Source organism: Heptranchias perlo, chromosome 16, assembly GCF_035084215.1.
Source record: "Heptranchias perlo isolate sHepPer1 chromosome 16, sHepPer1.hap1, whole genome shotgun sequence".
Taxonomy (NCBI): Eukaryota; Metazoa; Chordata; class Chondrichthyes; order Hexanchiformes; family Hexanchidae; genus Heptranchias; species Heptranchias perlo.
In genome coordinates, this window is record NC_090340.1 from 16,321,112 (window position 1) to 16,333,240 (window position 12,129).

Below are 12,129 nucleotides of genomic sequence, written 5' to 3' on the forward strand. Positions count from 1 at the left end.
TGTGCTGTGTTCAATGGGTGGTAAATGGATGTGAAAATTTTGAACAGTTCAGATAGAGAGCTGTATTTTATTTGGCGGGGAAAAATTTTATTTGGTGTCAGCAAGGAGACAAATAAAGGAACTGCAGCCATATATTACATCTCTGCATATAGAAGAACCTCTCGCTCCATCCTTTCTCTCAACTTTCTATTTGCCTTCTCTGTCTCTCTCCTCATTTTCCCTACCCTGTCTCTCACCATTCCGTTCTCTTCCACCTCTTTGTCCCCTTCATGCCCTCACCCTCTTTCCTCAGTTGCCTTTCTCCTCTTACTCTCTCCTACCCTGTGCTCTCTTTCTCCTTACTCTCTCCTTTTTTCCTTACTGCGGTAGTAAGTCGGGGCAATTTGGGTGCCTTATTCTCACTTTCATTTCTTTTGAGGTTGTTTGTCCTGTTCTGCAATCAAAAATACAATAAATATAAATGATAAAATTGAGGAGCCCATGCTTTATACAATGTTGATGAAATTCTCCATATTTCTAGCAAAACCTCATGCCCTCAACGACCCTCTTGTTGCCCTTACATCTGTACTTTCTAAGTTTATGGGAGCTGCTGTTAATTCTCAAATTATCCATCACCTTGAAAATTCTGACCCCATTCATGATCACCAATGTGATTTTCAGCATGACTGTCCTGCTAGTAATCTTACACATCTCTGCAACTCTGCTCTTCAACACTTTGATGATGCACCATGGTCCAGCCCCTGTCAAAGTTTGTGTCATCGCCTTCGATAAAGTCTTTGACAGGGGCTGGCATTATACCCTTCTAAATGATTACCAATAAATGGTCTTCCAGTAAAGTTATATTCATGGCTATCTAGTTTCCTCTTAAATCACACTGTATTGTAGTTGATGGCTGATCCTTTGACACTTTCTGCATGAATGTAGGGATTCCCCAAGGTTCCATTCTTTCCTACTCTGTTCCTTTTGCACATCAAAAACCTCATGAACTCATCCAATCTTACCTACTATTTTGTTGATGATTCCATAATACTTTCATAATTTTCCTTCAGATTGCCTGACATCAGTGCACACAACAATGGTTGAATCACTAAATCTTGATATTCTCCATGCACTTCAATGGGCCAATTAAAATAGTTTTATTCAACCTTCAAGGATACAATTTCTTCATGTCTCTTGAAAATCCAACCAATAGCTACCAGCTCTTACCTTTGATGTCTCCACCTTTAGTACTTCTTTCACAATCTTGCCCTTGCTATCTCCTCCTCGAATATCAAATAGAATTCCCATATCTCTTCCATTGCCAAGGCTGCCTCCAAGAAACTCAGTTCCCTTTTTTGTTACAAACAATTCTTTTCTTATCAACATCTATTAACTTTTAAGCCAGTTGAAGATTTGAACGTTGCTCCTGTATCTGAGGATGCTTTTCTAGCACTAACGTTCCTGAAAGGAAAAGCTGATAGATGATCCTTCTCTCACTACTAACCCCCAACTTCTCTCTCCATTAGACTTTCTCATTTCTGTCCATTTTATAGTACTCTACGGTGAGTGCTCCTCTGAACTTTCCTCTCCTGTTCCTCCACATATGCTGTGCTACATGTCCCATTTCCCCTCCCTGCTGTGTTCAAATCAAGACTCAAGGCACTGTCTCCTGCCCAACTCATTCTTTACTAGGATCTCAAAACTGTGGAGCTCCTCAGTCTTCTCTTCCACTTACAATCTACACTTTTAAAACACAAGCTTGGTGTTATCTTCTTGATCTACTTTGTCTTCTGTCGTACTCTTTTCAGCCTTGGTGGTGTCCTGCACTATGGGCCTTGGCCCTTCGCCTATATATATATATTATATACATATCTCAATTAAAAGTGGGGGGAGTGAACTCCTGAGACCACAGATGTGATATGGCAATTGTGCTCATCAAGCTACAACACAGGGCTATCAAATTACTGCTCTTCCTCTTTGGCAGTGAGTAGAGCATAGGGGCAGCATCAAACTGTACCAACTGGCTGCCAGATACCATTCAGCCTCCGCAGGAAGGAGCGATAATGCGAATCAGATCACATGGTCGGGCTGTGTAAAGTCAAAAGAAAACAATGGTAAAACAATGATCATGGTCACATTTATTAGTGCTTTCACACTGGAAACAATCATGCAGCATGGACCAATATAACACACTCAAAGATTTTGTATGATGTGTGTCCAAGTTACTGATTGTAACGACACCTGGTACCTGTCTACCATCTTATGTCTCTGACCTATGCTGCTAGTATGCAGGATGCAGTTTACAGAAACAGGAGCAAGAATCAAGTCTCTAACTCCTGAAGTGCCTCACGCCCAGAAAAAGCATGGAGCATTACAGGCTCTCAACCCTATTTTTTTTCTTTGTAGTTGGGAAACAAGGTGGGTGCACAAGGAACAGCCCATAGTTTATAAAAAGCAGCCTATTACAAAGAATTAGCAAGTGTTAGGAACAGCAAGACCATTTGGCCCAGCAGTCCCCCCACCTCCCCCACTCCCATTTAGGGTCAATCTTGTTCTCTACTTTCGTCCTTCTCGCCATGTCCCTCAATCCCTTCTAACTCCAGATACATCTAGTTGTCTTCAACTCATTTGTACTGTTTGTTACAATGCCATTCCCTGGCAATTTATTGCAAATGTCTATTACCTTTTCTGTGAAGTAGTTCTGACCGAATTCCATATTTACTCCTAATCTCCTGAATTTTAATGGAACATTAACGTTTTTTGTTTATATCTGACTTTCTGTTTAAAAAGTATGTGAGGGCCACAGCGGGAAGCACTACAGTTAGCCTTAGCATGCCTGGATTTGGCAGGAAAATACATCAGCCAGAGTTCCTCTTCCTAATTGGTATCTGGTCCCTTTTGCTGGGACTACATGTGTGAATGCCAGGTGAGGACAGGGTCTGGGTCAGCTGTGAATGCCTCGTTGTCAAATAGTCCTATGACACTCACAGCTCACGGGCTCCTATATGAACAGTACCTCCTTGGGCAAGGCATTGGAGGCCTGCAGAACCGTATCACCTTTAGGAGAGCAGAGGTAAGAGAAGCGATGTAAAGGAGAGAAAAATATATATTTTATATGTATTTGTTTAAATAATTACATCATCGGGGATAGTAGATTGGAGAAGTTGCTGAATCCCACAGTGTGATAAAGTTGCGTTGATAACATACAGTTGAAACTGAGGCACTTGTGTGGATGATTATATTTCTATCAGTGTTATTTCAGCTCTTTCATGTTGTAAGGTAAGTTTAGTGTGTTTACGCTACCTATTTGGTGCCTATGTGTGTACATATGTGTCAGTTTCTGGACAAGCTGGAGCAGATTTTCAACTTGCCGCTCGGAAGTAAAACTGGCTTTGTAGATATAGAAACCGCCTCATTTTCATTTCCACTGATTTCAACTGAAACGAAAATCGGACGGTTTCCACAACAACTTGCATTTATACAGCATCTTTAACATAGTAAAATGTCCCAAGATGCTTCACAGGAGCGTTATCAGACAAATAAATTGAGACCGAGCCAAAGAGACATTAGCACAGATGACCAGAAGCTTGATCAAAGAGGTAGGTCTTAAGGAGTGTCTTAAAGGAAGAGAGAGAGATGGAGAGGCGGAGAGGTTTAGGGAGGGAATTCCAGACCTTGGGCCTAGACAGCTGTAGGTGTGCTCGCCAAAGGTGGAACGAAGGAAGTTGGGGAGCACAAGAGGCCAGAATTCAGGCAGCTAATCCACAACACGTCAAGTTGAAAATCTACCCCACTGTGTGTAGAGGTGTGCATGTACGTAGATGCATGTGCAAATGCTATGTGTGCAGTTTTGTGTACGTGTATGTGTGCACATGCTATGGATGCAGGATTATGTATGCATGTGTATATGCAGATTTCTCTTTATGTGTATGTTTGTGCCCCTGCTGTGGTTGGTGGTTGTGTGCACGTTTTGTGAACACATGTATATGTATGTTTGCATATTTGTGTGCATGCACTGTGAATGCATGTGTATGCACGCACACCTATTGTGCAAGTGTACATTTCATTAGTAAATGACCCAATGCATCAACTGCTTTTATAAATTTCCAACGGAATGGATTGTATATTTTTGCACATTTTAATGAAAATAATTTGATTTGTGAGGAATATGGATCCTGAATGTTCTAAATCTATGGCCCTTATTACTCTCGATGCCTTTCAGCCAGTCAGTCAATCAGTATAGCTCATTCTATGGTTCATGTGTTTTTACACTGATTCTCAGATGTCTCAGAATTGCTGGTTAACAATAGAACTCTCTCTTACAAATGCAGATACTTCGCTGGAAGACGTTAGAGTGTATCGTGGACCTTGGAGCTGTTTTCATTATCTCTGTGACCAGATGTGCTGCAGGACCCAGACGAAAACGACTATTTTGTATGAGTGAATAATTCCAATTCAGTATTAAAAGTGCGTAACTTATCGCCAAATAAAGATTGTAATGGAAATTATCTCTGGTTGTGCTTTTCCTTTAGTGACCACTAATTCAATATTTAAACTGGCATCTCACACTGTGATCTGGTAGCCGCAGCACTAGTGCTTTGTCCCCCTGCCTTTGATCCTTCATTGTGAATTCCAATCTGAAGATGGCTGATGGCTGCATTAGTGTGTTAGACTCTCAACCAAGAGTCCAACACTGCTTTGTCTGGGCCAGTGGGAGGGGAGACGGCATTGACCCACCATGCCAGTACTCCCTACATTTCTTTACCATGTGCACCCTGACAGAGGAGATTGACAAAGGAGCAGCACAGAAGTGTCCATGGAGGTGACCTTAGGCTGAACTTTCCCACCCACCTGAATGGAGGACGATAATGTGGATCTAGTGGATAAAAGGGGGAAATCTGTCCAATCCTGTGCTATTTGACTGGATGAGGCTTTGCAATGAGTGACACCAGGATTGGAAACAGAAATTCAGGTATATAGTTTAAGAGGAAATGCAGCATCAAGGATAGAAAATTGGTTGACAAACAGGTGATAGGGTAAATAAGTATTGCTCGGATTGGTGGAGGTTTGGAAGTGGTGAACCCCAGCTGTTAATGCTAGGTCCAGTTTGGTTCTCAATATATATAGATGATTTGGACTTTGTTAAAGGAACGCAATCTCAAAATTTAGTGATGATACAAATGTAGGAAGTTTGGCAAACAGCAAAGAGGTCTGTAAAAGACTCAGGAAGACATAGACCAATTAGTAGAATGGGCAGACAGGTGGCAGATTTAATCTGGTTAAGTGTGAGGTATTGCATTTTGGGGGGAAAAGCAAGGAATGGGAGTATACACTCCAGGGGAAGGGTGTTGATTAACAGAGAGATCTAGGGGTTCGAATACAAGTACAATTGGTAACCTGATCTAAAGTTCACTGCTGCTGCGCATGTATCCCAGGGGTCAGGAAACCCGGCAGTGAAAGGGAGGCTGGAGCTGCCGGCTTTACAATGTAAGTGCCTTATCCAGCACTCCTTGTGGCCAGGAGAAGCAGCAGTGCTCCCTCCGGCCCCTCAGGGAAGCCTTCGGACCCCCCCCTCTGCCGATCGTGGCCTCTCTCTCCCCAGCCATCCCGATCGTCGACCTCCCCCCCTCCAGCCCCAATGTCCTCTCTTCTCCCCACTGCCGCGATGTCCTCTCTTCACATCCCCAAGGCCCAATCGCCGACTTCCTTCCCTCCCGATTGCCAGGAACCGTCCCCAATGGTCCCCGGCTGCAGCCTCCTGCCGCTGGACATCCCTCCTGGCTGCCGGCCAGGCTGTCAATTTGGCTGGCTGCCAGACGGGAAACACATCCCAAAAAATGATAACGAGGTCCTGCCATTAAGTTCGTGTCCCCGTTTTCGGCCTCACCCGCACCCTCCCCGCCTCCCTGTAAATATCGTGAGCGAGGTGTCTGTCTGGATTTTTTCAAAAGGTAAGTTTGTTTTTCTGTCAGATAAGTCATGGATTTTGTAACTTTTGTTTCAATGTATTCTCAATTTATTTCAATGAACTGTGGTAGTAAATATGGGATCCTATTTTTGAAATACGTGGGCATGAAAGCAATTTTTCTAGTAATTAGGTGTTCAAATGAATTCAGTAACCATTGAGCACAAATGCACAATTATCTAACACATTGCTTCTTAACTTACCGTCAGTAGCGAGTTAATCCTTCCACTGGGAAATTAATTCAAAAGTTACAACTCTAATTACCAGAACTGAGCTTCTTGACCTATGCTAGTAAGTGTGATCTATAAAAATCCACAAACAAAAGTGGAAAATGGTGGCTGAGCACAAGGTACAACTCAGACCATGAACTTCTAAGAATGGTATTGTCTAGTCAAGGAGTACGTAGAATTCAAAGATGAATATATTTTGGTACCAAAATAAGAATGCATACAAAGAATGTCTGGCCTGTTGGAGTCAAAGTTTTGAACATATCTTGAAAAAGGCAGCAACAACAAATTGTATTTATAAAAAACTTTTAACATACAGAACATCCCAAGCCACTTTACAGAGTGATAGTAAGAGAATGAAACAATCAACCAGGAGAGAGTGCTTAGGAGGGGTAATTGAAAGTTTGCAAGAAAAGTCGTGTTTTGAGAAGGTTTTTGAAGGAGGAAAGAGAGGGTGTTATGGAGGGAGTTGTGGAGAATAGGGCCGAGGTGGCTGAAACCTCTGCCAACAATTGTAGGCTGGAGTGAGGGAGGAATGCACTGGAGTCCAGAGTCAGAAAAGAACAAATAATGTAAAATGTGTTGCTGGAATCAAAATAGCGCACGACCTAACAAAAGCAGATACAGCTTGGGATATGTTTCCCTCTCTCCCACCAAAAAGAAAAAAGCTGACATGGACAGAAGAACCAAATTAAATCTGTACAATGGCTGGAAAATGAAGCCAACATCTCCTCTGACTTTTAGATTCTGATCAATGATGTCCATTGTTCTTTAAAATATACCAATAAAGTAAATAATAGTCATGGCAATTTTCATAATTGTTCCATAATGCAATTATCAATAATAATAATTAGTGAAGTCTGGGATGTACAATGTTTGTTATCCATAATAATTTGCCATTAATGAAACGAACAAATTAATTACCAGTTCTGTTTTTTCTGGAAAAGTCTTATTGTAAAACCATCTTCAGTTTATGGAGAGTTCAAAATTAATTAATAAAAATCATTGTTTCATATCTCCACAGAAGGTTCTTTCACATCTACATCTTTACAGTCTTCATTACAAGAGATCTTGGGAGAGAAATTGGATGGTGCCAGTTGTACTTCTGCTCTGGAAGGCACATTAGCCACAGTGCAACTGAAAGCAATATCCCGATACTTGCAGCTATTCAATATTCCCGTGATACTGTGCAGTCAGGTTACACACAGACGAAAAGTGATGGTACAATATTGAATCACTTGATATCAACAGACTGAGTGCAGTTAGCGAGCAAGTTGGTCCTCTAGTTAATCTGCTCACCAAATTTATTGGAAACCAAGTCTCCTTCTCACAGTGCCAGGATGTTGCCAGTCAGGGTTGCATCAAGTCAGCTGAAGTCCAGTGTATGGAGTGTCAGCACAGCATCTAGTTGCACTGTGGCTGATGTGCCATCCAGAGCAGAAGCCTGTGGACATACCTTCGAGAGATGGTCCTCTCAAATCTCAATAGAGACTTCTTTATAGCTTCTGTACATTTACAGTTATGTAAATATATTTACAAAGGGTAGTCCAGGCCTGAAGATATAATTACAAGGAGCCTGAAGATATAATTACAAGGAGCCCAAAAGCTAGGATTTGCAATAATGGGGATTTAAAAAAAATGTTTTCTTGGAATGTGGGCAACACTAACGAGGCAGTACTATTGTCCATCCCTAGTTATCCTGACGGTATTAAGAGTCAATCATGTAGTATGGGACTGGAACTAGTAGGGATGGTAGGTCTCTTCTGTGAAGGAAATTGGTGAACCCGTTGGGCTTTTACAAGAATCCAGCAGTTTTCACACTCATTCTTATCTGATGCCAGCCCACCAATTATCACATTTATTGAATTCAATGTCACAATTTGCCATGGTAGAATTTGAACTCATAACCTCTGGGTTGCTTGTCCAGTACAATAATCACTAAGCTACTCTACCCTTGCTAAAAATGTGTATGTGATGACAACACTCTTGTTCCTTTGTCACCCATTGATGATCTGATTGTGTAGAACAGAGCTATCAAACTCATTTTCTGTGGTGGGTATGTGGCACTTGGCATGGGCAACATACAGTGAAAGTTATTCAAATAGAAACAAATGAAGATAAACATTATTGGGAGTCACTAATATTTAGATTTTATTTACTGCTACAGAACTTTGTGCCCTAACCAGTAACCCTGGAAGTGAATTCCACAGCCTCACAACTTTCTGTGTAAAGAAGTTTCTCTTGATACAGCAAAGGCTATGGGCCCCGACAACATCCCGGCTGTAGTGCTGAAGACTTGTGCTCCAGAACTAGCCGCACCTCTAGCCAAACTGTTCCAGTACAGCTACAACACTGGCATCTACCCAACAATGTGGAAAATTGCTCAGGTATGTCTTGTCCACAAAAAGCACGATAAATCCAATCCAGCCAATTATCGCCCCATCAATCTACTCTCAATCATCAGCAAAGTGATGGAAGGTGTCGACAGTGCTATCAAGCGGCACTTACTCACCAATAATCTGCTCACCGATGCTCAGTTTAGGTTCTGCCAGGACCACTAGGCTCCAGACATCATTACAGCCTTGGTCCAAACATGGATAAAAGAGCTGAATTCCAGAGGTGAGGTGAGGGTGAGTGCCCTTAACATCAAGGCAGCATTTGACCGAGTGTGGCACCAAGAAGCCCTCGTAAAATTGAAGTTAATGGGAATCAGGGGGAAAACTCTCCAGTGGCTGGAGTCATATCTAGCACAAAGGAAGATGGTAGTGGTTGTTGGAGGCCAATCATCTCAGCCCCAGGACATTACTGCAGGAGCTCCTCAGGGCAGTGTCCTGGGCCCAACCATCTTCATCACTGACCTTCCCTCCATCATAAGGTCAGAAATGGGGATGTTCGCTGATGATTGCACAGTGTTCAGTTCCATTTGCAGCCCCTCAGATAATGAAGCAGTCCAGGCTTGGGCTGATAAGTGGCAAGTAACATTCGTGCCACACAAGGGCCAGGCAATGACCATCTCCAACAAGAGAGAGTCTAACCACCTCCCCATGACTTTCAACGGCATTACCATCGCCGAATCTCCCACCATCAACATCCTGGGGGTCACCATTGACCAGAAACTTAACTGGACCAGCCACATAAATACTGTGGCTACAACAGCAGGTCAGAGGCTAGATATTCTGCGGCGAGTGACTCATCTCCAGACTCCCCAAAGCCTTTCCACCATCTACAAGGCACAAGTCAGGAGTGTGATGGAATACTCTCCACATGCCTGGATGAGTGCAGCTCCAACAACACTCAAGAAGCTTGACATCATCCAGGACAAAGCAGTCCGCTTGATTGGCACCCCATCCACTACCCTAAACATTCACTCCCTTCACCACCGGCGCACTGTGGCTGCAGTGTGTACCATCCACAGGATGCACTGCAGCAACTTGCCAAGATTTCTTCGACAGCACTTCCCAAAACCGCGACCCCTACCACCTAGAAGGACAAGAGCAGCAGGCACATGGGAACAACACCACCTGCACATTACCCTCCAAGTCACACACCATCCCAACTTGGAAATATATCGTCGTTCCTTCATATTCTCTGGGTCACAATCCTGGAACTCCCTTCCTAACAGCACTGTGGGAGAACCTTCACCACAAGGATTGCAGCGGTTCAAGAAGGCGGTGTCGAAAACTTAATTACCTATTATATACAATGCATTAACTCCAAACACTTATTTTCAGACAAGTAAGAATTTTAATTAAAAGAAACTTGTATACAAGGGAAGCTGTGTACTAAATGGTCAGAACAACCTCTTCACTGAACAAAGGAAACAGTTCACATTTATACAGTTTAATTAGTAATGTCTGCCCATCATAGAATATGGGCGTACATGTACATTCTTTATTAGTTCAAGTGGTTAGTCAATCAAAATAGGGAACCCACCCTCTGGTTCCTCATGACTGCCTCGTGATGTTTGGACACAGGTCTGGGAAAGTGCCTTTCTCCTAAGAAACTGTCTTTATTATCAGTTCTGTACTCAGTCTCAAGGCTATATGGTCATTCATTTCTGTTAGTCAGACAATTATCACATAAGCAAACAATAGCTCTTCTGTGTGTCTTTGGTGAGAACTAAAACATAAGCTTTCTATTATATTCAGCTGGTCAGTTAACATGGTCAACTTATCCATCATGCATTTCTTCTTTTTTTGGTTTTAAGCGTATTAGGAAATTAATATGGTCAAGTCCACATTTATGGTTTAGATGTATTAGAAAGTTAATATGGTCAGGCATCTCTTTATGGTTTTCCACAGCGGCTCACCACCACCTTCTCAAGGGCAATTAGGGATAGGCAATAAATGCTGGCCTTGCCAGTGCCGTCCGCATCCCATGAACGAATAAAAAAAAACTGTTCTATATCTCCTTCATTTAATCTTGTATCTATGGTTCCTCATCTTGACCCCTCAACCACTGGAAACAGCCTGCTTCTATTAGTGGTTATTAGCTAAAAACCATAAGCACATGACATTTCTTGTAAGCAGTATCTCCGGGTCCTCCACAATGGGGAGCAAAACTGCCAAAAGAGGGGGAAGGAGGAGCGCTTCCTTCCCATGGAAATCTGCGCGCTTTCCTCTGTAACCTTTACTGTTCAAATAAAGTAACTCCCTTTCGGCTTTTTTCAAGGTTTCTTTGGATGACCTTCCACCACCACCACTCCCCTCCGTTTCCCCCCCCAGCCCCAGTTCGGAGTGACTATTGACAATGCCTTGCATTGCCGGTGACATCACAATGACCATTGACGTGAGGACCCAGCCCTGCATCGCTCTATTGACACGGCACAGTTTAGGGTTAGTGGTTAGGGTTAGGGGCTGGGGTTAGGGTTTAGGGGTTACCAGTTAGGATTAAGGTTAGTAGTCAGGGTTAGAAACTACCATTGACAACGCCATTGTCACTAGACGCGTCCTTTTTCATTTCATGCTTTTTTTAACCTCACGTCAATGAGTCACAAAACAATCTCGTGAATTGTTCATTCATGGAACCTGGTTTCTGACCCAAGCCAGATTTACTCCCTTCTTTCACAACTCTACATTTCTCACATAAAAACACAAAGTGGACATTAGACTTTGGGATTGTGGCACAAGACGAGGCGGATCCAGGTGTCATAGAGTCATAGAGTCATAGAGTTATACAGCACGGATAGAGGCCCTTCGGCCCATCGTGTCCGCGCCGGCCATCAAGCCCTGTCTACTCTAATCCCATATTCCAGCATTTGGTCCGTAGCCTTGTATGCTATGGCATTTCAAGTGCTCATCCAAATGCTTCTTGAATGTTGTGAGGGTTCCTGCCTCCACAACCCTTTCAGGCAGTGAGTTCCAGACTCCAACCACCCTCTGGGTGAAAAAGTTCTTTCTCAAAGGTGCTGGGCTGGTTACATCCAATCATCAGCCTGCCTACAAAGGGCTTCTGACAATAATCGGTCACCAGGCCCCATCTGATTCCACCGTGCTGTTTGCACCCATTATCCACCTTTCACCTTCACTAGAGCTGGTTTTGCCACCTTGACCAATCCCCATGCTGAGGCACTCTGATTCCCATTTTATAACGAGTGTAGGTGGTCCCTGTTTTGGTCGCAGAGAGCAAGTTCGCTGTCACCGCCTCCTCATCCCAGGCCGCTTCACCTAACCAGCTTTTGACTTTCTTTTCAGCTCTTTCTTTTTCAGGCTTTGTGTTTTTGCTCCTTTTAACGCGGGGCAAAGCTGAACACCTCTCCCCGTGCAACCCCCCTCCGCTTTTCCATTTCCCTGCTCCACCTTTTATTGTAAACAATTTTACAACACCAAGTTATAGTCCAGCAATTTTATTTTAAATTCACAAGCTTTCGGAGATTTTCTCCTTCCTCAGGCAAATGTTTCAAGAGCTCCTTGAAGCCTACGCATTTATACATATAGAACAATACATGGTGTTTACAGA

At 43.1% G+C, this 12,129-nt stretch overlaps 1 protein-coding gene across 1 annotated transcript in view; it reads left to right on the top strand.

The window, feature by feature from the left end:
* The window catches only part of LOC137333263 (uncharacterized), a 50,891-nt gene extending 46,458 nt beyond the window's left edge, over positions 1 to 4,433 (top strand). Inside the window, exon 5 of the mRNA XM_067997422.1 lies at positions 4,311 to 4,433. Within this exon, the coding sequence (XP_067853523.1) occupies positions 4,311 to 4,423 (113 nt within the window). The 3' untranslated portion in view covers positions 4,424 to 4,433. The remainder of the gene's footprint in view (positions 1 to 4,310) is intronic.
* The last annotated feature ends 7,696 nt before the right edge of the window (positions 4,434 to 12,129 follow it).